This window comes from Carcharhinus amblyrhynchos, chromosome 33, assembly GCF_965287045.1.
Source record: "Carcharhinus amblyrhynchos chromosome 33, sCarAmb.v2.hapA, whole genome shotgun sequence".
Lineage (NCBI taxonomy): Eukaryota > Metazoa > Chordata > Chondrichthyes > Carcharhiniformes > Carcharhinidae > Carcharhinus > Carcharhinus amblyrhynchos.
In genome coordinates, this window is record NC_137356.1 from 2,438,384 (window position 1) to 2,465,379 (window position 26,996).

General features: G+C 45.2%; 1 protein-coding gene across 6 annotated transcripts; it reads right to left on the reverse strand.

Moving 5' to 3' along the window:
- Nucleotides 1-1,115: 1,115 nt before the first annotated feature.
- On the reverse strand, nucleotides 1,116-25,269 carry LOC145360856 (cysteine protease ATG4D-like). Of its 6 annotated transcripts, XR_013889789.1 has the most exons (13): nucleotides 25,139-25,269; nucleotides 22,478-22,575; nucleotides 20,693-21,002; nucleotides 19,879-19,962; nucleotides 19,544-19,783; nucleotides 17,925-18,291; nucleotides 16,445-16,515; nucleotides 13,337-13,482; nucleotides 12,637-12,715; nucleotides 10,876-10,952; nucleotides 8,461-8,580; nucleotides 5,464-5,785; nucleotides 1,116-1,643 (listed from the first exon to the last, which is right to left on the reverse strand). XR_013889789.1 is itself a non-coding variant. In XM_080216331.1 (12 exons), the coding sequence occupies exons 3-12, from the start codon at nucleotides 20,907-20,909 to the stop codon at nucleotides 5,603-5,605; spliced, it is 1,584 nt and encodes a 527-aa protein (XP_080072457.1). In that variant the 5' UTR covers nucleotides 20,910-21,002; nucleotides 22,478-22,575; nucleotides 25,139-25,269; the 3' UTR covers nucleotides 1,116-5,602. The 6 variants fall into 6 exon arrangements, 5 of the variants coding, with proteins under 5 accessions (XP_080072457.1, XP_080072461.1, XP_080072458.1 ...); XM_080216331.1 differs by having other exon boundaries at nucleotides 1,116-5,785; XM_080216335.1 differs by having other exon boundaries at nucleotides 1,116-5,785; nucleotides 19,544-19,780; nucleotides 25,139-25,267.
- Between the last annotated feature and the right edge of the window lie 1,727 nt (nucleotides 25,270-26,996).

Sequence of the window (26,996 nt, forward strand, 5' to 3'; positions counted from 1 at the left end):
TCTCCCTCAGCTATACAATGTGCAAGGATGCTGGAAGGAGCAGTGCACTTCCTTCCTCTTTCCTCCCCCACCAAAAAACATCCTCAAAGGGTTAAAAGCTCCTAGTGTTACCTGGGAACCCCTCATATTCCACAGTGAAAGTGCCTGCTTTAGCAGTACTGCAATTGGTTGCAGGATAGAGTGTCTATTTTAGGAAGGCCTGTGTTGATTCTGTGTTAGTGAAAAAATGGGAATTCTGCGTCAGACTGAATCCAGACAGGAACCTGGGCCTGCAGGGATCATTGCTGTCTGACCCTACAGCAGCAACCAGCAGAGAGGGATACATTCAAAGCAAGATTTACCCCAAATTCATCTTCCCTTCTCTTGTTGAAGGTGCAGATCCAGTCTGAGATACAGTCCTCTCTGCCAGAGTTACAGTGCAGCAAGCAGGGACGGAAACCCTGGCTGATCTTTTCTCTGTCCCAGAGGCACCAAATCCCCAATTGAGATGGGAAAACTCAGAGCAGACCAGGGATAGAGCTCCGGATTTTCCTGATCATTCGTGACTGTGCAACACAATTCAACACCGTGCTAGTATGGGAGTAATTTGGACACCGTCACATACACAGGCCCTACTAAAACAGCAGTGTTGCAACAACTGTCTTCAGTAGTACACGCACAACAGCATTGAACAGATTTCAGTGACACAGAGAATATAAACATCATTTAAACACAAACAATTCAACATTCTCGCAGACTAAATAATGATAATCGCACGGGCCATCGAGGAGATGGATCCCAATTCTCCCATTCCAAGTTAATAGAACTCTTCATTTCAAAGTTGGGCATTGAAATTAAAATGTACTCAAAAATAGCAAAAGCTCCAGAGAGAAATCATACACCTGAATTTCTCATCAATCTTGCATGGTTTGATTTACATGTGATCGGGAAGTCTGTAATCAGGATGAGACACCTCAGCCAGCCACACTGGGGGGAGGGGGGAAATAGAGAAGAGGTAAGTGTGAGAAAATGTGTGTGTGTGCAGGTAAAGCTTCTAGCTGAGGGAGGAAGATAGTTATTTCAATATCTGCTCTGCCCCATTTTAGGCTGATGGTTGGGAGGTGGGGGGGGGGGGGGGGGGGGAGGAACTGCCTATAGTTCCAGATTCCCCATTGCTAGAAACATAAAGGCAAGGGTGAGGTTCTTCTGCCTTCACTCAACAATATGATACACATTGATTGAGGAATGAGAAGAGATGCAGCAATATTTATCCTCGTAATCAGTCCATGTTTGGGGCAGTGAGTAAAGAGGAACAAAACTACAATTACAAAATGCTACAGTGACCACCACCTCTACAGCCAATGCTTAATCCTCCAGCCACCCAAGTGCAAATGTTGCCACTTACACAGAGATCAGGAAGAAAGGCAGCCACCTTCTCAGCCCATAGTGATAGCCCTAACCTTTCTGGAGCTTCTCTGTTGTACAGAATACTGAACCAAATCCTTCAATGATCCAAGCTGAAAGTTGTACAAGATACATCCAGGTAGAATTAGAGTGGGGAGCTGGAGTCAGACTGAGTTCCAGCACAGACCCACAGACTGTGAATGTGCTTGTTGATGGTACGTTTTAGGTACTGGTGGAGAAATAAAGGCTCTGGTAGTCTGCTGAGAAAATTTTAAAGAAGCAATTTAGCTAATATATGGACAAAGAACTTGGATTTGTATAGCAGCTTAACATTTCTCTCAATATGCTTCTCATACAATTATTATAATGTAATGAGTGTGACTGTAGGGAAAAAAATGGCGACATCTTGCATTAAAAATCCCACAAACAGCAATGAGATGTTAAAACTTTTGGTGATTCTAAAGCGAGGAATGTTGGCCAAGACAAGCACTGGGAAAATTCCCTGTCCCTGTCTGAATGGTGCCCTGGGACCCAGAACACACTCATCTGGACCACAAGAGGAGGTGGCTTTGAGTGAAATGGGTGGCAGGGGGAGGGGGAGGGGCATGGGCTACGATGGATGGGAACAGACAAAATGGTGAATAAAACGATAATTTCTCAGCCTGTTCAAAACAGAAGAAGCAATCCCAATTTTTAAAATCTACTTTGGATGGATTGCAATTCAAGAGCAGAACTGGTCTGCATTAGGGCAGGTGACAGAATCCCCAGTGCATACACCCCTTGTATATTCAGACAGCATAACTAACTCAGCAAGGCAGTAAGTGAGGAGTGTTTATATATCTCCTGACAGTCTAACCCAATACCCACGATGAGAGAAAACCCCTAGGACTGGATGTTATCAGTGTTTGTGAGGTAATCAGAAAAGCATATTAATAATGTATATTTACAATCATTAGCAAAATAGTCAACAACTCTCTCCTTGAGATTGCTCAGGAAAATCGGGTGTGGCCATTTTTATAAAACATTCGGAACTGACTGTACTCCCAACCCTTCCTGCCCGTTGTGCAATTTGATTCTGAAATTACAGTGCATTACATACCCTACAGTAAAGCATGCCCACTGGTAAATCACACCAGGAGTGGCTACAGTTCAACCACTAATCTTTTAGCTACAGAAAAGAAAGGTGGATCACAGAAACTTAAATAGGTTTTTCTCTATCTATTACTGCCCAAGTCTTTAAAAAAAAATGCAACATAAAATGATTTCTCTAAAAGTAACAAATTACTCTGCAAACAACTAGAAATATCTCACCCCTCTAAAATAAATGACTGGAGGACATGTTAGCACAGAGATTAGACTGACCATCATGTTTGTCCAGTGTTTTTCTGTCAGTGTGAGATTCAAATGGGACAACTAACTGGTTTATGAACTGAGTCCATGATGGTAAGTATCGATATCTCAACAGCATTGCATTGGGTGGCTGGGGCGAACACCCACCCTCAGAGGTGACAGCAAGAATACGCTGCAGTCTTCACATTTAGTTTTCATTGTGAAACTTGAACATCTCCAGTACCTGCATCACCAGAGGAGTGTGAGCTTTCCCTGCCCCCTGTCAACACCCCAGCCCATCCCCTCTGTCCTCGCAAGTTGCTTCTGTTCGTGCTACAGTGGCTCCTGTCTCTCCCCAAGGAACTCACTTATTTCGGCAAAGCAATATCCCTAAAGGCAATATCCGGCTTTTCACAGGTTTCCCATTACGTTTAGGCACTATGGTGTACAAACACTTCCAAATAAAACCATCACTAATTAAAACAAAGCTATCCGACCTCCCAGCCAAAAATCTACAGCAGCCATATTGGACCAAGGGACGTAGATTCATCACCAAGTCTAAAGGAAATTAAGCCAATCTATCTCACACAAAACAAATTTAAAGGTTGCTAGTCACAAATGACAGCTACTTGTCATTCTGTATCAGCTGCAAACACAAGGTAGGCACTGTCTGAAGGAAAAAAAATCGAGGTGATTTAGCAATCTGTCCAGCAACGTTCACAAGTTTCCAAACGTTATTCTAAAATTCCCAGTAAAGTTCTGTACCTCGCTAATTACGGCGCTTTCTGTTTACGAGAATGTAGTTGGCAGCAAACAAAACCAACAACTAGAACAAGCCTAAAACTGCTGCACTGAGATTCCCTGCTCAAAATGAAAAAGAATTTAAAAATAAGGTTTCCTGGTTTAACTTTGGGGTCAGTTTGGTACTTTTTGCACTAATTTCATTCAGTTTCCAATTATCTCTGACCGGTGACCTCCTTGTTAAGTCCACGGGTGCAGGAAACTCTACCAGCATCCTGGCAGATTGTTACAAGTGCAAAAATCAAAAGTGCTACTTTAACATGCAACAGATCCCCTTCCTGGGGGCTGGGGAGGGCTAGTAAGACACAAGGATATAAACACAGCTCTGGCTCAGGAACATCAGTTATTCCGAACACACACACACACACACCTAAAACCACATCTCACAAAACAGGAATTGGACAATACAAATAAATAACCTAAATAGTAATGCAATTAGCCAGCTCTTTTCTATTTGATCAAGTAGATGACACTTTGGGGTGTCGTTTGGATTATTATTCAGTCTTGTAACCAGCACTGATCAGTAAGTGCTGGAGCTTTGGATTAGGTAAGAGTGCTGGACTCACCAGGATCACAACATCCCTCGGGCTCACCCAATGATCATCACATGGACTAAGGGTAGGTGCAAATGGATTATGGTTAGGTGCAGTACAAAGCTCTTACCTATTCCAATGCTGTGCCTGAAGCTAAGCGTCAGAAGAGTCTCCCCAACACTGGATCTTTCCATTTCCCACACCAACATCTGGTGGTCAAAGAAGGATCTTAATGCCAATTAGTGTTAATTAGTGTTCTCCAGAGCGTAGTCTGAAACTGCCCACATTCCTTACCCATAGAGCGGCAACAATTCCATCTTGTCACTGAGATAAATTTGAACCCTGGGATAAAAGGTGCTTCTTTGCACCATGAAGAATTGTGTCAAAAAAGAGAGATTTAATGAGGATCCGAGTTAAAAAGATCACAGTGTGAGAGAGCTATACGACCGTGGGTTTGGCACTGAGGTAACACTAACTTTTAAAGAATAGTATTTGTACTGACCTTTCCCCTGTTCAGCATCATACTTCTGGTGTCAGCACTTTGTGTTTGAATTTAAAGAGTCTGTAAAAATATCATATTAATCCCAATTTTCAGAATTAAACATTGTGCTCCTGAAAGTGCTGTTTCAGAGGCACCGAAATATTCAGGTTACTACACTGTCAGTTTACCTTGAAACAGAAGGTGTGAGGCCCATCAATCTGCTCTGTGGGCAGGCAGGCTATAAATTTACATTCACACAATGAGTCTGTTTTGAGTTAATGGAGGTCACGCAGTTCTGTAGGTCGTGTAGAAAGAAAGTCGCCTTCCCCCAGGTAGGTTTGCCGTTCTTCCCAGGGGTGAAATATTGGAAAAAGAAACGTGCGAATTAAAAGATAGATATCCTTGATTCTGTGCTGAATTTGTCAATCTGCCTGGGGAACAGTGAGACGAGATAATCAGTCTCAGTTACCCTGGGGAAGAGGAGCAGCTTAGACTGACTGCAGCTTGAACTCCTGGAGGAATCAGTGAGGGAAGCTCCAAATCCCACCATCCCTAAGGAACTAATTCCCTGCCACTCACTGTGCAAGCTCACACACTGAAGACTGGGAAGGGGAGGGTGACGAGGGAGCGCCAGGGGGAGGGTGACGAGGGAGCACTCCCACCTACATCTAGTGTGTCAGTACCTTATCCTACATAACGCAGCAACACCTGGGCATTTGATGTTACCCATAACATATCTGAATTCAAACCAGTGTTGGTCAGCTTGGCCTATCCATGGCCATCACTCCCCCACCCACCCTGATCCCTGACAAAAAGCAGCACCAATCAGGTCTATGATCAACATGTGCAATAACAGCACTGCTACAAAGGAAAGAACATGCCACCTGGGTCAGAAAGGAGAGGGCTAACACCAGTGTCAAAATAAAAGCCACCTACACAGGAGGACGTGAATCTTGATGATGCCACCTTTGTGGGGAGATAACAGAATATAAATATAGGAACACTCGGAGAGGTCCTCGTTTATTCCCTGCTCAAATATAGCAGGCACAGAAATCTAATCGAGTCCATCTGCTCATCAGAGAAAGACAAATTCATCACTGCTGGTCTGCTTTGATTTCCCTGATCGTCCAGATTTGGAGATCAGCACAGTTTTATCCGGTTTGAGAGTGCAGAGTTCATCCAGACCATAATCCTGAGCACAGCCCCCCGCAAAGGTGAAGATAGGATACTTCTCTTTCAGAGACGAGGAGCCCAATACCTAAACAAAAAGAATAACATTCATCAGATCATAATCCGCTCTCATTACACAATTCAAACTCTCGGAAAAGTAACTGGTCAGGGTCAACAGTTCAAGAGAAGCTGCTTCAAGTTATTGAAAAGGAGATTCTGTGTCAGAAGATATGAACGATGTTTTGTTTAATGAACTTTCTGTTCATTAAGATTAGAGATGCAGTGAGTAATGGAAATAACTTCTAAGAGAGCAGACACCAGGCTGAATCCTTAGACCGGCTCAATACAATTCCGAGATATTTATAGGCGAGAATGGCCATTCTGCCCATCGTAATTTATTCTGAAAAACGTAGTCTCTCAACTGCTACATCAAATTGTTTTGTAAATACCTCCTGGGTTTTCATTTCGAGCATTCCAGCCATAGAGTCTACTCAACAATTAATCACTTTCTGTATGAAGAACCACCTCTTGATTTCAGACCCATCATTACATTTCACTACAGTCTTAGAGGTTTACAGCATGGAAACAGGCCCTTCGGCCCAACTTGTCCATGCCGCCCAGTTTTTAACCTCTAAGCTAGTCCCAATTGCCAGTGTTTGGCCCATATCCCTTTATAACTAGTTTGAACTGGAGTTCCTGCACTCTCAGGATTAGTTTGTAGTATTTAAGACTAAACTTTTCCCATATTATCTTGCATCCCTCTACAAAGAGCTTTTAGATACTTGGTTTTCATGCTTTTGGTTCACCTTTTCTCTCACATGGCAGGTCCCTGACACGAGGATCTTTTCTTTGCAATTCCTTCAGAGTCTGAATACCTCCCATCTTCCTCAGGGACTAGAACTGGACTCAGTGCTCACCATGGCACCTAACCAGAGCCCTGGCGCAATGGCCAGTATTTAAATCTTTCAGTCAGTAAATTGTGACTTCAAGCCCCATGCCAGAGACTAAAGCGAAAAGTACAGGGCGAAACTCTATGTACCGCGGGAGCGCCGCGCCGTCAGAGGGTCGGCGCTGAGGGGGCGCCGCGCCGTCAGAGGGTCGGCGCTGAGGGGGCGCCGCGCCGTCAGAGGTGCTATCTTTTGGATGAATGTTATACTGCCCTTTGAGCTGATGTAAAGAATCCCACGGCAGGAGAAAACTGTGTGACCTGTCAAGCCTGCTGCACCTTTCAGTATGATCATGGGTTTCATCAACACCTTCCTGCCCGCTTCCCAAATCCCCTGATTCCCTCAGAGACCAAAAGCTGTATCTCCCAGCCTTAAATAACAGTAAATCTCTACCGGAGGGTGCTGTGGAAGCTTGTACAGATTTCGAGATATGAAAGGCATCAAGGATTTAGGGACAGTGTGGGAAAACGGCTTGCAAGTGGAATGACTGAGCAGACTTGAGGGGCCGAATGGCCTACTCCTGCTCCTATTGCCTCTGCTCTCTGTACCATTTGTTCATCACTTTCTATGAGGTATGTTAGATGATTTTGATAGTGTAGCCTAATATTCTCATGCCTCGGCTAATTGCTGTTATGTCTTGGTTGGTAGGTTAGGTGTTGCATCTACTCAGCTTCCTCGATCTCTTTTGACTATTTCCCCAGATGCCTGCAGTTACGTGCGGGTATTGCTGAATGTAATCCACTCACACTTTGCTGTATTAAATTTCACCTTTAACACATTTTGTTCAGCCCATTCAGCGATTTTGATGTCATTGTTTTTCCAAGTTTAGTATGATCTGTAAATGTATATTGCATTTCTGAATGCTGTGTCACTGATGGCCAAGACCAAGGTTCCCCACTCAATACTCCACTCCACCACAGTCCAACATATTCCCTCAAATAATACTCACTTCCTACTGTACCGGCAATTCTCCAGGTTTTGCCCTACTGAGCGTAGGGAGTAGCCTTCTGTGTGAAACTTTATCAAACACTGCAGACTAACTCCAGAGGCCCATCACATTCTCCCGTAACACCAGAGTGGAGTTATGTAAAATCAGTCCTTCTCTGGATCAAAGTATTTGGGTGGCACAGTGGGAAGCATGGCTGCCTCACAGCGTCAGGGACCCAGGTTCAATTCCAGCCTCAGGTGACTGTCTGTGTGGAGTCTGCATGTTCTCCCCGTGTTTGTGTGGGTTTCCTCCGAGTGCTCCGGTTTCCTGCCCCAGTCTGACAGAGGCTCTGGTTAGGCTGCATTGGCCATGCTAAATTCTCCTTCAGTGTACCCGAACAGGCACCGAGTGTGGCAACTAAGGGATTTTCACAGTGACTCCACTGCAGTGTTAATGTAAGCCTACCTGTGAGACTGATAAATAAACTTCTTTGAAGTGCAGGTGGATGAATATTTGATAGATTGAGGAATACAAGGTGAAGGGGAAATGGCACAGAAAGGGAGCTGAGGCCACCATAGATCTGCCATGATGGTAATGAATGGTGGGACAGGCTTGAAGGGCCTTGTGGCCACTCCTGCTTCTAGTCCCTGTGTTGTTCTCTGCTTTGTCTGACTGATCTGAGACACTGACTCCAACATCACGGGACTCTCCGGCACACGATAGGCAGCAACACAGAAACAAGCTTGCTAAAATTTATTTTCAGTTCAATACCTTACTACATCATTTATTACTTCTTCAAATTGGAACGTTTCATTTCCTGACACCAAACTCCAACTAGTGACAATCTTTATGGAACAGACTTACTGCTCAGAATGACGTGGCACTCACCATTGTGACACTTTGACACAATTCTTCAAAATCCTCCTTTGTCTTTGCATAAAACCCAATGGTACAGCTGGGATCCATCTTACTGAAGGAGAGCTTTCTCGGAGAGATGCAATGAAAAGACTGTGGAATAAATAAATTGGCCATTAATGGAGAGTCCCTGTTGTTTTATTTAAGTGAAATATTTCCATCTTCCTCTGACTGCACCCGCACCACCCCCCCGCCCCAACACCAATACATATCTAGTAGATGAGGTTCACAAGAGCATCAGTTCAATTTTCCTTCAGCTTGACCGAAGGGGGTGAAAGATATAAATTATTAGTTTAGCTTTCCACTCCTCGTCATAGAGAATGTGGGTATCAGGCGAGATCAGGACTGGCTCAGCTGTGATGCCCACACAGCCTGTTAACATTTGATCACATGAATGTTTTTTTTCATTCATTTGTGAGAGACATGGGTGTCGCTGGCTGGCCAGCATTTATCATCCATCCCTAGCTGCCCTTGAGAAGGTGGTGGTGAGCTGCTTTCTTGAATTGCAGCAGTCCACGTTCTATGGGTTGATCTACAATGCCATTAGGAGCCCCTAATTCTAAGATTCTGACCCAGTGACTGCAAAGGAAAGGCGATATATTTCCAAGTCAGGATGGTGAGTGGTTTGGAGGGAAACTTGCAGGTGGAGGTGGTCCCAATGTATCTGCTGGCCCTTGTCCTTCAAGATGGAAGTGGTCGTGGGTTTGGAAAGTGATGTCTAAGGATCTTTGGTGAATTGCTGCAGTGCATCTTGTCGATAGGACTACTGAGTGTCAGTAGTGGAGGGATTAAATGTTTGTGGATGTGGTGCCAATCATGTGGGCTTTGTCCTGGATGGTGTTGAGCTTCGAGTGTTGTTGAAGCTGCACCCATCCAGGCAAGTGGGCAGTTTTGTGTGGGGCTGGACAGCACTCCACTGCATCCCTGCAAGAAAACAATGTATTCAGGACCAATAAAATTTAAAAAATCATTTATTTAAAACAGAAATTCAAGCTAGACTGATTTACAAAATGTTCCACAATTAGTCTGTGTGTTGTTCAGCACTTTCTACTCCAAACCATGAGTATGCAGCCTCTTGTATCTGTTCTGCCAACCCCCCCAAGGAATTTAAGAGGGAATTCTGACTTTATCAAGTGGGGAAATAAAATATTTATATCAGTACAGGGAATGAGCGGTCAGTGAACAGAGGAAGGGGAAACAGAAAATTTGATGCAAAGTTTCCTCTTGACTCACCTCCTAATTCACCTTCCTACCACCCAGAATGACACAGGAAATAAAGAAATACTATCACCTTCAATTCCCCATCCAAGTCACGCACTGACTGGGAAATATATGGCTATTCCTTTGCTGTTGCTGTGGGTAGACCCTCACCACATAGACTGCAGTGGTTCAAACCAGCAACACACTGCCACCTTCTGAGGGTCAATTAGAATTTTTTTTAAAGTTTGTGTGTTAGTCACAAGTAAGGCTTACATTAACACTGAAATGAAGTTACTGTGAAATTCCCCTATAATGAAATGTGACCTTTGCCAGTAATATCCACATCACATGAATGAAACAAAAAATAGCTCTGAACAGCAGATTTCCATCCTCCCAACCACTCCCTCAGCCTTCTCCCTAAGAAGCAGTAACTCTCAATTGAGTCCGGTATAGATGACCATCCACACCATTTCCCTCTCCCCTCCCCACCCCCTGAAATAACTGCTTTGGGCACTGCTTCAGCTGAGCCCAAAAGTTGTTTTTTTTTAAAATTAATGGCACAAGTCAGCTTACATTAACATTGCGATGAAGTTACTGTGAAAATTCCCCTAGGCGTCACACTCTGGCACCTGTTCGGGTTACACTGAGGGAGGATTTAGCACGGTCAATGCACCCTAACCAGCACGTCTTTCAGACTGTGGGAGGAAACCTGAACACCCGGAGGAAACCCATGCAGACACGGGGAGAATGTGTAAACTCCACACAGACAGTGACTCAAGGTGGGAATTGGACCCGGGATCCTGGTGCAGTAAGGCAGCTGTGCTAACCACTGTTCTACCGTGCTGCCCCAGTGCTACAATTTCCAGAGCAAGCACCCGTTTGATCTCTTACAAGAAAGGTTTCCATTTCTTCTGGTGGTAATTATAGTGTACGTGTTAATAACTGTACACCAAGTTCCTCTTTCTAAGATGGTAATTTTGAAACAGAGTTGGCAGCTGCATTGAAATAATATGGACACATCTGATTTTACCAACGAGAAGATCATCTTTCGAATACCAAACTAGACAGTTCTAAACTGGACATTCAATTTAGTCTTTCTATCCTTCAAAATATACATCCATCCCTAGTAGTACAATCATTAAGGCCCGGCCCAGCCCCGCACCACACCAACTGTGCAGCATTGCTCACCTCCAAAGGAAAGTCACGTTTAGTGACATCCACGACAGACTGGCAGTAGTGAGGGTCCAAATACAGCAAGAAATCATCTGCAAAACAACACCACCAATTACTTTATACTCTGTTTCATTATAACCCATACTTCCGCCCAATATAAAAGTAATCTCAGCTGACATGGTTTACAGACAGTGAAACAGTGTTCAACGTTCGTAAGCATGGAGAGCAGAAGGAGATTAAACATTAACAGAATGCTCCTGATCATCATCCTGTGACTCCTCATGGATGTATATGTGGATTAGGATAACACTGACAAAGAAACAAATATGATTTCTTTCTTACGCTGGGACTAAAACCTCCCTTTCATTTTTTCATATAATATAACTCTGGCTAAACAATAAAATTATTTATTTTTTAAAAATTGGACAAAGCTTTAAACTGACTGAAGCCACGACTGGCCATGACTCACACAAAAGGAATTTCTGGCCTTCAGACCAGCAGCAGCCTCGTTAATTCTGAGGATGCACTAATGCCCCTGTGATGACAGATCAATTCCCAACGATTCCCAATCAATTCCCAAAGGCGCTCTACATTTCTGAAGTTAGGCACTTAGCCAATGGAGAGGATCTGTCTGCAAGGACAAAAGGACTTTGAAATCTCTGTTGAACCCATTAGTGATTGAAATATTAACCACCTCAAGAATCCAGACAAGGAATTTGCACATCTTTTGCCCAAACAAAGGTGGCCAAGTGCAGAATGGAACAGAGCTCTACAGATTAGAATCTCTGCAGTGAAGAGAGAGGTCACCTGGCCCATCAACTTTGCACCGACTCTCGCCAGATAGCACTCCACTCAGTTTTCAGTTCCTCTTCAAAGAGCTGTGGTAACCCCATACTCACCACAACACATAAACCTGTTTCTGTGTGACAATGACTAAAAAAATATACTTCTCAGAATCCAGTATCAGTTTAAAGTTTATTTATTAGCATCACAAGTAGGCTTACATTAACACCCAGTGGAAACGGTGAAAATCCCCTAGTTGCCACACTCCAGTGCCTATTTGGGTACACAGAGAGAATTTAGCAAGGCCGATGCACCTTAACAGCACATCTTTCGGACTGTGGGAGGAAAGCAGAGCGCCCAGAGGAAACCCATGCAGACACGGGGTAGAACATGCAGAGTCTGCACAGACAGTGACCCAAGCTGGGAATCGAACCTAGGTCCCTGGTGCTGTGAGGCAGCAGTACTAACCACTGGGCCACCGTGCCGGTCATTCTCTGTCTTCACATTTAAATGGCAGATCCATAGGATCCAAATAACCTAATGTGACAACATGGATTCCCTTCATTTAAAAAAAATCTGATACTTTCTGAACCAGGAGAAGTAAAAAATAAAATCCTAAGTCCTCATAACTAAAATCTTTTGGATTTAATATCATTCCAGGTGAGTTTTCTGCTGTATTCTCTTCTAAGTCTCCAGTTCCTTTACCAATACAAGCTCCCAGCACTAGACCGAGTAGACTTGAAAGGGCTGAACAGCCTACTCTAGCTTCTATTTTCTATGGATTATCTACTCTGAATTCGCCGCAGCCTGCTGTTTTCCAGCTACAGTGATTTTCACTTTGCACTCATTGGTCAGAGCAATCAAATCTTATTCACTTTCCCCGTGGCTGCCTGACACTGCTGGCTCGTTCTCATTAACAATGCACAGTGATGACTCCCTCTTCCTCATCACTTTCCTTTGCACCCCCTCCCCGAACTCTACTTCAACACCTACCTTGAAAGCCAATGAAGTAAAGCGAGTGTTTGGGTTTCCCACCAATGATTCCAATGCAACATTCAAGCTTCAGAATCTCCTACAAACAAACAAGAATTAAACTCTGGGTACATTCTGAGGAAAAGTAGAATAAAGGGCAATGGGGAGCAGGCAGGAAAGTGAAGTTGAGGCCAAGATAAGTTCAGCCATAATCATGCTAAATGACGGAGTGGGCTTGAAGGGCTGAACTGCCCACTCCCGCTCCTAATTGCCATGTTCCTGTGTACGTTGCCAAGCCATTTGTTTAGCAGGGCCACATAAAAGGTAGAATTGTCGGAGTGGGGGCAGGTGCATACCAGAAACTGTAAGAACATCAACAGCAGAAAGACACAGGATGGAATCTTCCCATCCTGCCTGCCACGGGAATCGTAGCGGGCGGGACATGGACCATGCCTGCTGACCTCGGGTGGGATTTTCGATCTTGGGGGCAAGCACGGCTGGAAAGTCCCACCCAGAGTGTCCGCTGAGCAGAGTGCTAGGGACTGATGCTGCTGTTTGGGATGGACAATGACTGCAAACTCCATGAAATATACAGTACAGTGTTTTATAGTAATTAAAACACCTCGCATTTTAGTAGCAAAGTGTTAGTTCGTGAAGGAGATGTAAGCACGAGGTATACTAAAAGATTTCTAACTCAAATCATGGTAGCTTTATTACCTACCTTCACACACTGCATGTAGACAGGATTGAGATTTTCTCCTCCCAATCGAACAGGCACCAGGATAATAACAGACTTCCAGTCAAAACCAGGAACATTTCCACCCTTTAACGGTGACTCGCAGAGAGTCAGCACGTCTCCTTTGTAAACTGACTCAGGAGAGGAAAAAAAAAGTTGCCAAAAGTTGCTAGAAGTAGCATTCTGCTTAAAACAATGTAAAATACAAAACACACACAGCGGAACTCTGATTACTCCTCACCCCAATATCAAGATTTGATCACCTGGCAGAGTTTTTGCAAGATTCAGACTCATAACTTCCAAAATGCAGGTTAAAAATCAAAGATTTCAAACACTCCTTGAAGATTTGCATTCCATCCGTCATCAGCCAGTTTCTGCTTCAGTAACATTCCACATTACTGCGCTGGAAAGAGGCTATCTAACCCTCTGAGAAAGCAACTTGGTCACTTTGCCCCACTGACAGTCTGAACTCCCGTTGAGGCGTCAGATGTCAGTCTGGACTCTGGTAATGTTCTTGTCTCCAAGTTAGGAAGTCACGGTTCAAGCCCCACTTCAGGTCAAAATCTAGACTGACATTTCAGTGCAGTACTGAGGGAGTGCTGCATTGTCAGGGGTGTCTTCTTTTACGTGTTAAACCGGGGGCTCTTCTGCCATCTCAGTGGATTCCACACCATTATTGTAACACCATCCGGACAGGAGAGAATTCTTCCCCTTTCCTTGCCAATACTTAACCTTCAGTCAACATTACCAATACAGGCTGTCTGGGTATTTAATTGCAGTTTACGGGAGTGTGCTGAGTGAGAGTTAGCGGATCTTGTTTTCCTATCAATTGGAATCAGAGTCCATAGAAGTTTACAGCATAAAAACAGACCCTTCGGCCCTACTTGTCCATGCCGCTGTTTTTTTAAAAACCCCTAAACTAATCCCAATTGCCAGCATTTGGCCCCTATCCCTCTATACCCATTGTACCCATGTAACTACCTAAATGCTTTTTAAAAGATAAGAATTGTACCCGCCTCTACCACTACCTCTGGCAGCTTGTCCCAGACAATCACCACCCTCTGTGGAAAAAATTGCCCCTCTGGACACTTTTGTATTTCTCCCCACTCACCTTAAACCTATGCCCTCTAGTTTTAGACTCCCCTGCATTTGGGAAAAGATATTAACTATCTACCTTGTCTGTGCCCCACATTATTTTGTAGACCTCTATAAGGTCATCCCTCACCTCCTACACTCCAGAGAGAAAAGTCCAGTCTATCCAGCCTCTTCTTATAACTCAAACCATCAAGTCCCGGTAGCATTCTAGTAAATCTTTTCTGCACTCTTTCTACAATAGGGTGACCAGAACTGCACACTGTACTTCAAGTGTGGCCTTACCAATGTCTTGCACAACTTCAACAAGACGTCCCAACTCCTGTGCTCAATGTTCTGACTGATGAAACCGAGCATGCTGTATGCCTTCTTCTCCACTCTGTCTACCTGTGACTCCACTTTCAAGGAGCTATGAACATGTGCCCCTCAATCTTTGTTCTGTAACTCTCCCCAGTGCCCTACCAATAACTGAGTAAGTCCTGCCCTAGTCAATCTACCAAAATGAACCACCTCGCACTTGTCTAAATTAAACTCCATGATCGTGCAAAAGCAGTACATAACCACCTATTCTTCAAGGGCAAATGTGGTACTTAATACCTGGGCAATTTTCCACATTGCCGGGTAGATGCCAGTGTTGTAGCCCCAACACCACCCAGGAAGCTCAACACCATCCAGGACAAAGCAACCCATTTGACTGGCACTCCATCCACTAAAGTGCACATTTACTCCCTCCATTACCAAGTGTGTACCATCTACAAGGTGCACTGCCTCACCAAGCTCCCTTAGGCAGCACCTTCTAAAACCATCACCTCTACCACCTAGGATAAGGGCAGCTTCCACATGGGAACACCACTACCTGGAGATTCTCCTCCAAGCCATGCACCACCCTGACTTGGAAATATATCACCATTCCTTCAATGTCACTGGATCAAAATCCAGGAATTCTCTCCCTAACAACACTGTGGGTTCACCTATACCTCAGGGAATGCAGTATTTCAAGAAGGTGGCTCCCCACCACCTTTTCAACTGCAATTAGGGAGGGCCAATAAATGCTGGCCTAGTTAACAACACCCACGTCCTATGAACAAATGAATATTTTAAAAATTAATCAATCAGGAATGCAGCAATGGAAGGGGAGGGGAGGATGTTACTTTACAGAAGCTCTCCCAAAGCACAAGGAACTGAAAGTCAGATGACTGGTTCTGCAGGAAATAAATTTAATTAGAGTCTGCTGAGGCTGGAATGTGATAGCAGAGAGTTCTGCCTATTTCTTCAGCGTCCTTGCACACTGCCAAAAACATACAGCTCCTCATCACCCAGCCAGAGAGGAGACTGAAGGAGCAAATCACCTTGGGCCACCTGCCTGTCAGCCTCCCTCCCACTGGCAAAGCTCCTGCTGCAGCACTGATCTATACCAACACCCAAAACAAACTCACTAACACCAGGTTAAAGTCCTACAGCTTTATTTGGAATCATGAGCTTTTAGAGCGTGTTTCCAAATAAACCAGTTGGACTTTAACCTGGTGTGGCGAGACTTCTTACTGTGCCCACCCCAGTCCAACACCGCCATCTCCACCTCAAAACAAACTCAACAGTGTGTGGCTCAGAATTTCCTATGTACTGTGTAAATACACACAAAGACCTTCAGCACAAATCCTGATGCAGAAAGACAGGCTCCAACAAGCCTGACAACACACCGTTTCAACTGGACTAATATCGTGAGCAGCTGAATGGAGAATGCAGCTGGAAGTGGCTCGAGCAGAGCTGAGTGGAACCATAGAGTGAAATCTTATTTAAAAATGGCAGAGTGTCAGAAACACGCCCGCTTTCCTTCCAAACTTCGCCAAAATAAAAAAATCAAGGGGATGTGTTTCACACCGTCACACAGGGCCTAAACACACCGGCACAACTCATGAGGAAAAACAAGAATGGGCACCTTCCCCTCACTAAGTGATGCATCACTGAATGTGTACTCCTGTAAGGGCCAAGTAACACACTCACCTGTGCAGTCCTGTGCTACATAGACAGCAACATTAAGAGATTCAGACTCTTCAGCCTTTTCTACTGCTCTCCTGAAAGAAATGGAGAACCAGGGTAATCAGAGTCAAATAAAGCTAAACATAACTGTAAGTGAACACAGCTCCTTCGTCACACCCCTCCTGCAGCCTCTAGCAGCCTCTCAGCACCTGAACCAAGTGACATTCCTGTGTTGGTGCACAGGTTAGTGATTCAACGTTGGAAGTTCCAGCCTGATCCTGCCCTGTCCCAGTGCCTGGGCACGGGTCACTGCTGGCAATAATCACAGGAGTGATGGAGGGAAAAGAGCTTGGGTTTATATTACAGCATATCGCACAATGAACTTACCCACAAACTACCAGAGGAGCTAATCCTTTGGCAAGAAGTAAAACAGTCATATCATTTTGTATGCAAAGCTTACTTCAACAATCCTGGGTCAAAGTTTATTATAAGAATGAGGAGCAGGAGTAGGCCATCTGGCCCCTCGAGCCTGCCCCGCCATTCAATAAGATCATGGCTGATCTTTTCGCGGACTCAGCTCCACTTACCCACCCGCTCACCATAACTCATAATTCCTTTACTGTTCAAAAATCTATCTATCCTCGCCTTAAAAACATTCAGTGAGGGAGCCTCAACTGTTTCACTGGGCAAGGAATTCCACAGATTCACAACCCTCTGTGTGAAGAAGTTCCTCCTCAACTCAGTCCTAAATCTGATTCTCCTTATTTTGAGGCCATGCCCCCTAGTTCTAGTTTCACCCGTCAGTGGAAACAACTTTCCTGCTTCTATCTTATCTATTCCCTTCATAATATATTTCTATAAGATCTCCCCTCATTCTTCTGAATTCCAATGAGTATAGCCCCAGTCTACTCAGTCTCTCCTCATAAGCTAACCCTTTCAACTCCGGAATCAACCTAGTGAATCTCCTCTGCACCCCCTCCTGTGCCAGTATATCCTTTCTCAAGTAAGGAGACCAAAACTGTACACAGGACTCCAGGTGTGGCCTCACCAGCACCTTATACAGCTGCAATATAACCTCACTGTTTTTAAACTCCATTCCTCTGGCAATGAAGGACAAAATTCCATTTGCCGCCCTAATAACCTGCTGCACCTGCAAACCAACTCCTTGTGATTCCTGCACAAGGACACCCAGGTCCCTCTGCACAGCAGCATGCTGCAATTTATTACCATTTAAATAATAGTCCAATAATTATCCACCTGTCAGATTTCAAGCTGATCAGCTGAGTAACTGTACGGTTAATGGCTGCACTCTTGTCGCAGCCTCAACAACTGCTTATTCATCTCATTTGCTATTTGTGGGATCTTACAAGCAGCTGCTATATTTCCCTGTATAATGGTGACTCTACCTCCAAATCACTTCACAATCATGGATGACAGTTGGACGCTCAGTGTTCTATTAATGCAAGTTCTTTCTTTGCTGGGGTTGCAGGTAGGTTTTACTCACTTGATTATGTGAGCTACAATGGATGGGCCATACCAGTCCCCAGCCTTCTTCCCAGACCTCTTTCCATATTCTACTAGCTGATGCACACCAAAAGGGGCCTTGGGGTGATCTCCAAACCAGGAGATGATTTTCCGGTGCTCCAGTTCCTCTTTGTCCATGATGTACTGGTCAATGTTGGCCTGTCTCCATGCCCGTGCGTGTGTTTGCATCGTAGTGCTTCTCTGCGTATCCCTGAGGCTTCTACTCCTGTCCAACTGCGAGCCAAGGACCTCAGAGAAAATTGGCCAGTTTAAAGTGCTAGATTTGGATGGCGATCTGGATTCAGCTTGTGCTTCAACAGACAGCAGCACGTCAGGCCAGGTCCAGTCTGAAAGGAAAAGAGAGACCGTTTACAAACCAGACACCAAATATCAGAAATTCATCCCAGCAAACAGGATGCTCCTGGTACTAGGCTGCCCCCAGCACAGTAAGTCATCAATTTTTACTAAAAAGGCTTTAGTGGGTGAAATGTAGGGCATTCAATAGTGCAGAAATATACCAGACCCCAGGCTGACCTTGTCCTCACTCAATATAATCACATTTCTCAGCAGCAACAGCTAGTTAGTGATAGAAGCAGCAGCCTGAGTTTCCCCCTCCTTTGCTCACAGACTGTAACCTCAACATTGCCCAGAGACTGAGCCTTCAATCTGCTATTCTGTAAAATGGAGCTCTCGTTGCAATAGAGAAACAGGGCAGCATGGTGGCAGAATGGTTAACACTGCTGCCTCACAGCACCAGGGACACAGATTCGAATTGTGGTTTGGGTCATTGTCTGTGTGGACATACATTCTCCCCATAATGTGCAGGTTAGGTGGAATGGCCATGGTAAATTGTCCCTTAGAGTCCCAAGATGTGTAGGTTAAATGGATTGGCCACATTCTCCCCATGTCGGCATGGGTTTCCTCCGGGTAGTCTGGTTTCCTCCCACAGTCCGAAAAACGTGCTGGTGAGGGTGTACTGTCCATGCTAAATTCTCTTTGTGTACCCGAACAGGTGCTGGAGTGTGACGACTGGGGGATTTTCACAGTAACTTCATTGCAGTGTTAATGTAAGCTTACTTGTGACACTAATAAATACACTTTAAACTTAGATATTCAATTCTAAAACATGTTTGATTTAGGGAAGGAAAAATTGGAGATGGTGAGGTTTATTTCATACCAGCTCATCACACTTGCATGTTAAGCTTCATTGGATTCCAGTTTCAGAGTTATTCCAAAATCTGCATCATTCCTTAGCTGGGTATTGCAATATGCTGACAAACTATTATATTGCACACGCTTTTCTCTCAGTGGATAATGTTGCGCTCAGTGCATTGTTTCAGCTGCAGATAAGGCTAAGAGTTTTCTGTGGCATACCAAGCTAAGACGTATGTTGGGCACGGGGGGAGAGGCAGTGAGAATCAGGCAGGATCACTGATGCTGCAGGAAGTGCCGGTATGCAGATGACATTAGAAAGGATGGCGTGCAGCCTCATTGAGGTAAACAGTACTGGCCAATTGGACAACCATCCCTCACATCTGTGCACCTCAGCAACAGTCAACACTTTCAGCAAGAGGAGAAAGAAAAAGGGGCCAGACTCACTTCGAGAGAGAAGATGGACAAGGAGTCCTTGAGCCAGTAACATCTGCCCGCTGCGTAACATGCAACCCCAGCCACAGTCCGTGGTCCACACAGAACCCTCCAACTGGGGAAATTCACGTCTGTACGTCAGCCAGATCCGCGAAGCAAAGTCCCGCCGGAACAATTCCACTGAAGCAGGAGGGGAATTCTGGTTGTTGCCTGACTCATAACTCGAGTCTGAGTTTGATGGTGAATCAGCTGCTGGGAAAAGGAAGGAGATGATATGATTGGCAGTTCTGACAGTTGGTGACTTAAAAAGGCACCATGTGTCCCAGTCCCTGAGGTGAACACAATACCTTCTGATTCAAAGCAGTAGCACCGTCCCAGGAGAAAAATGGGGGACGTTTTGCTGAAGTTTGTTCTCCCTTTCACCACCCAACCTATGAAGACACAAAAAAGAAACCAGATTAGTACAGCTGACCACTGAGAAAATACTCTCCAGAAGAAGTGCTGACAACAGCACTGGCTGGAGAAGAGATTACAGTCAGAAGTGAGAGTTAGCTGGATTAACACGAATATAGAAATGTGGGCTTGAATCATTAACTCTGTCTTTCCACTAATGCTGCCAACTCTTGTTCCAGCATTTTCTGTTTTAATTTCAGGATTTCTCAAAGGCAATAAAAGCTGGCCAGGCCAGCAACATCAACATCCCCAACCCCTGAATTAATATCGTTAATATTCCCAGCATCCACAGTATATTGCTGCTATTTTTGTATTAAAACTCACGATTGTACAATATGCTGTGGGGATCAGGAATACGTCTAGTCATTTCCCCGATCAGCTAAATATTAAAGATAAATATTAAAATTTAAATCAGAGTGAAAGGGGCAGGTTTGAGAGTAAGGGAAGCAGTGGTTAAAATTCCTGATCTGTGCACAGTCAGTCAATCCGGGAACTCTCGGCTTCAGATCCAGGAATCGCTACAAGGGAGTACATGAGGAATTCAACCAAGGGCACACGGTCCCTGAGCAGATATTCAGACAAGGTCATGGAGAACACAGCCGACGTAGCCAAGGTGACACAGTGCTTTCAGGATAGGGCCAAAGAGGAAAGAAAACAACATCTAGGAGTTGTGGAGACATTCCCATCGTTGTAAACAGAAAGCCTCACCATATTTGACATTATTCCACGCTGTCATCAGTTTAGCTTTAATCTTGTCCACCTCGTCTGGTTCATTCTGTTGTAGCTTCTCTGCTGAATTGCAGTGACTGTTCCAGCCATTCTCATGATCGCTGGGTCCGGGAAGCAATTGCCTCTTTGAGTCTGACGGACGCAAGTCTTCCTGGCTTTGGATGTACTGAACGGAGGAAGGCGAGACGGAATTCATTGATCATGTAGTTAATTGTGATAAGACACAGCATTGGTGGACAGTGCAGTCAATCATTTGCCTCTTGGCCATCTAGGTTAGAGCAAAGATCACCTGGAAGAGAGAGAAAACACAGATGAAGCAATTCAAACCCACTCAGCACATCCATGTGGCAAAGAGCTACAAACCAAGCAGGCTGGACTGAACACAGGAGGAATGAGGAGGCAGCCAATTTGATGCGAGTGCTTTTCAGACACATTTATTTTGCTTGGTACAAAGTCTGTTTGTATAGTATTGAGGTAAGGTGGGTCCATCGGGGGTCTGATGGCAGCAGGGAGGAGGCTGTTCCTGGGTCAGTTGGTGCGTAACCTTAAACTTTTGTATGCTTTTCCCGACACCTCCAAAAGTGTATAGGTTAGATGGCTGTGCTAAATTGCCCCTTAGTGCCCAAAGATGTGCAAGTTAGGTGGATCGGCCATGCTAAATTACCTCCGAGTTTCGAGGGGATTAGGAGGGTAAATTTGTGGGTTATGGGAATAGGGCTTGGGTGTGATTGTGGTCGGTGCAGACTTGATGGACCGAATGGCCTCCTTCTGCACTGTAGGCATTCTATGAATAATGATGCTGCCACTAGATCCACAATAAGGCTGAGGCAGAAGAACTAATGATATGTTGTGAATTAGAAAATGCCAGGCTGGTGTCAGATCACACAGTGACACAGTATTAGCACTGCTACCTCAACACCAGGGACCCGGCTTCAATTCCCAGCTTCAGGCACTGTCTGTGTGGAGTCTGCACGTTCTCCGTGTGTCTGCGTGGGTTTCTTCTGGTTTCCTCCTACACGCCAAAGACGCGCTGGTTAAGTGCACTGGCTGTGCTAAATTCTCCCTCAGTGTACCGAACAGGCGCTGGAGTGTGGCAACTAGGGGATTTTCACAGTAAATTCATTGCCTTGTTAATGTGAGCCTTACTTGTGACACTAATAATTAAACTTTAAACTGAAAAAACATCCTGGTAAACCCCCTCTGTACTCTCTGTAACGTGATCACATCCTTCTTGTAGTTTGGTGAGCAGGAACGTACACAGTACTGTAGCAGTGGCCTGACTGATATTTGAAGGGATCCTCATCCCTCTCTCTTCCTCTTTTCCACAGTTCCTGGACCATGAGCTCTGGGAGCTGCACTCTGTGTGTTAAGTAGAACAATGGGATCAGTCTGCCCAACTGTGGAAAAATTTCCAGGCAAATACTGGGGTCCAAAAGCAGAGAGAAAGCACAGGAAGCAATTCTTATTACTGCACAGCCCAGATCCAAATACTAACCTCCCAGTGCCACAACACAACAGGAAATACTGAATCCAGTCTGACAGTGACTTTGCTGTGATGCCATTCCCTACATCCCTCAGTGTACCCGAACAGGCACCAGAGTGTGATGACGAGAATTTCATAGTGACTTCATTGCAATGTTAACGTAAACCGACTTGGGCAATAAATTTTCTTTTGTGCCAGCTTTATTGGTTGTATTCAAGAGGTTGGCTGGGTTGCAGTTGTTAAAGTGATAATTTTAATAGATTGTTCTGATGAAAACTTACCACTCCAAATGATAAACTGTTTTCTGAAACTGACATTCCTGCTCTGTATACTTGCTCCTTTTTGTCTCGTAAATGCCAAATAACTCAATCTTCAGAACCTGTAGATACAATACAGGTCAATAAACCCACAACTACAAATTAAGACAGACCGCGCTGCCACGGGTACAGTCAGACCGCGCTGCCACGGGTACAGTCAGCCCTGGGACAGTGCACGCTGCTATAGATTGTCAGTGCTGGGACAGTGTGCTCTGCTACAGGTACAGTCAGTGCTGATACAGTGCGCACTGCCACAGACTGCTGGTACAGTCAGTACTGGGACAGTGCGTGTGCTGCTGCAATCCGTCACTGAATCTCTCTCTTCCTTTTGGCCAGTAGTTAGTATCCTCCTTTGATCATGTTTTTGGCTACATGTCCCAATATCTTCTCTAGCTCAGTGTTTAATTTTGGGTGATAACACTCCTGTAAAATACCTTAGCATGTTTTACTGTGTTAAAAGCATAAACACAAGTTGTTGGTGTCAACAACGAGAAGTTAAGTGTTCCACTGCAATCAGTGGCACTTCAATAACCTCCACGATAACAAGTTAGTACTTTAACAATTTCACTAATGCTCAAACCAGAAAGGACAATACCAAGCTATTTTACTTTTGCTAAAGCGACACTCACATTAACTAAGACAAAGCAGCAAAAAGAGAAATAAATACCTGATCTGCTCTACAAACAGCTGTCGTGGTTACAGACCTAACTGTGCTCAATAATTCAGAGTTACAGCACGTTGAAAGCACTGAAATCCTTCTCAGCATTGAATCTATTCCGTTATATTAAGACCAACATATGTTCTTCAAAAATAATTTGGCAAATAGTAAGCTTGTCAAATACAGCTCAATGAAACTTATCATGATATCACAAAAACTTCATCATTATCATAGGAAGGGCACACCCTGTCTAAAATAGGACACACCTCATTTTGCACCCTTCACAGAACATTAGTAAAGCGATGCTAAGATGTCTTAATGTTATTTTCCTCTGAATTGCAGAGGAGTGAAATATTGGAACAACAATATTTTTCTTAATGAGAGTAGCCACCTACTGGTCCAACTTTAATTATTTGCAAAAAAAACCATTCTCTACACTATTGTCCTGAAGTGTATATATCCTGCCTCTGAGCTGTTCCATTAAAGGTTTCCAAAAATCCAAATGTGACTGTACACCTCTCTCCTTCTGAAATCCTAACTGTGTGGAAAGCAAGACACATTACACCACCTCTTCTTCCAAATTTATCCCAGGATCTTCGAATTGTGGGACTCCTTATTTCTCTCACAATTCCTTCCTTCTTCAATTAACCAGTGATTTAAAAGCTGCGATCATCCTTTAATCATTCCTGAAACGTCCCTTCCCCTCACCCACACCACTCACTCCTACTGTCTTTGGGTGACTTGACTTTCCTGCAGACTTGTGCACTTACTTGTTGAGACAAAAAAAAGCTCTATTCAGACTCAAAAGTTCACTCCAAGAACCAGGATATTGTTCCCTGCTAATGTATCAGTAACCACGCTCACAGCAGTTGTTTCAGAATCAATATCTTCACATGCTGATCAGCTGAAGGAACACCGGTGAAAATAAATCCAATGATCGACATGAGGAAGTGATTTGTAAAGCAGCCACAAGTCTGAGGGCAGACCCTGGGGGCACATGAGAGTTGCTTGTAGGTCGTGGTCTGGGATATCAAGACCAATGCGAGGAGAGAGATTTGTGATCAGAAGCAGTTTATACCCCCATCCCCCAGATTCAGGATGTGGAAGGTGAATATTCTGAACCAACAGGAACTTCAGCTGACTGAAGTGGCAGCTGATGGGTTTATCAACCCTCTCCAGTGGTCCCACATTCTGCTCACAATAGGAAGCTAGGATTAGGGTCAGGATTAAAACCATAGGATTGAAGTCCATTCAGGCCATTGTGTCTGCACTGACTCTCTGTAAAAGAATCTTACCCAGGCTCATCCCATTCCTGTAACCCCACGCATTTACCGTGGTTAATCCCCCGACCTACACATCTTGGGACACTGAAGGGGCAATCTATCATGGCCAATTCACCAAACCTACGTGTCTTCGAATTGTGGAAGGAATCCTCAGTAGACAGAGGGAGAACATGTAGACTTCGCAGTGGCAGTCACCCAAAGCTGGAATTGAACCCGGGTCCCAGGTGCTGTGAAGCAGCAATGTTAACCACTGTGCTGCTCCAGGGTCAGTTAGGATTGGGATTAGGGGTAGTCGGTGTTAGTTAGGGTCTGGGTTAGGGGGTAAAGGTTGATTTGATTTATTGTCACATGTATTAGTATACAATTGGGGTCGGGGCTAGGGGTCAAAGGTGGGGGTTAGGGTCAGGGAAGGTTTGAGGCTGACACCAAATTTGTCCCCACTCCGGGCCGGAGCTGCGATTGACACATCCACACACACACACACACACACACATCCATCCACACACACACACACACACACACATCCATCCACACACACATCCCCACACACACACAGAGTTAAACAGAGACAGGGCTTTACAGACCGGGGGGGGGGCCGCCTGTCCCCCCCTGCACACAGACAGACACAGAAACAGAGAGACACACGGAGCTGTCTGCACCCCTGTTACACACAGCTTTTCTCACCGCTCCTCTCCGGGCCGTTGCTCTTTACCGGCTGATTTTAACCCATCCTTTCCCCGCTGCTCCCTCCAGCCTCAGACTGAGTGAGCGGCCCCTCACGCCCATTATCCCCGACACAGGGAGAGAGAGCGGCGACACGGCCAAACTCCCGGCCCGGCGCCGATAGAGCGCCCCCTACAGGCCGGGAGGAGGAAGTGAGCACCGTCACAGCGTCCCCTGCAGCCCCGGAGGAGGGAGTGAGCGCCGCCATAACTCTCCCTGCAGCCCGGGAGGGGGGATCTCGCGGCGCCACGGCGCGCCTGCAGTCAGGGAAGAGGAAACCAGCGTCGCCACAGCGCCCCCTGTAGGCCCGGAGGAGGAGTCTGCGCCGCCGCTGCGCCTCCTGAGACCGGAAGGAGGGGGTGAATGGCGCCACAGCGGCCCCTGCAGCCCAGGAGGGGGAAACCCCGCGGCGCCACACCGCCTCCTGCAGTCCGGGAGGAGAAATGAGCGCCGCCACAGCGCCCCCTGCAGTCCGGGAGGGGGATCCCGCGGTGCCACAGCGCCTCCTGCAGCCCAGGAGGAGTCACATGGAAAGAGATCCATAAAATTATTGAATATTTACAGAGCTAGTGGCCATTCGGCCCATCCCCACCATGCCGGTTCTTTGCAAGAGCAAAGTTCTGCCTTTTTTGTGGTAAATGTGGGACGTTGTCCATTTTGAAAGGAAGAATAAACAAAATATTATTGTAACGGACTGTAGAATGGTATAGTACAGAGGGATCTGGCCGTCCTAGTACATGAATCATAAAGAATTAGTACAGCGAGTGATTAGGAAGGGAAATTGAGTGTTTATTGCAGGGGAATGGAATATAAACGTTGGGATATTTTACTGCAGCTGCATTGGTGAGACCACATCTGGAACATTGTGTGCAGTTTTGCTCTCTGTATTTGAGAGAGGATATAAGGAACAGCTCAGGGAAGGTTCACTCACTGATAAGCTGGAATGGGAGGGTTTATCCTCAGAGGAAACGTTGGTCAGGCTGAGCTGTCCCTGTTGGAGTTTGAGAGATCGACAGGAGACCATAAGACATAGCAGCAGAATTAGGCCACTCGGCCCTTCAAGTCTGCTCTGCTATTGGATCATGGCTGACACTTTTCTCATCCCCATTCTCCTGCATTTTCCCCATAACCTCTGATCCCTTTATTAATCAAGAACCTATCAATCTGTCTTGCAGACAATCAATGACCTGGCCTCCACAGCCTTCTGACAGATCTTATTGAAACATATTGGATCTGAGGGAGCTTGCCAGGATGGATGCTGAGAGGATGCTTCCCCTTTTGGGAGAGACAGGGACACGGTTTAAAATAAGGGATTTCCCATTCAAGATGGAGATGAGAACTTTTTTCTCTCAAGAGGTTGTGAATCTTTGGAACTCTGTTCCCCAAAGAGGCGGGTCAGTGAATATCTTTATGGCCCAGGTAGATAGATTCTTGACTAACAAGGGAGTTAAAGATTTTTGGGGGAGATGGAATGTGGAGATGAAACCATAGTCAGTTCAGCTATGATGATAATGACTGGCGGAGCAGAGCCAAGGGGCCGAATGGCCTACTCCTGCTTCTAGTTCATATATTCTAAGGTAAATCCAAGAGACCACATGGACTACACCAGATCTCTCAATGCCAGAAGTCACAGCTCAGTGTGGGCTAGGTAATGCCAGAAAGAGTGAATCCTCCCATTATAATCAGATCAACACCATTCTCACGACCAGCTAGAAGATAATATAGACCCTCTGTGGCAAAGTGCCATCAGTGACAACAACAAAGTACATAGAAACTAGTGACAATGAACAAAGGGGAATCCCCCTTAACTATTAGTTCC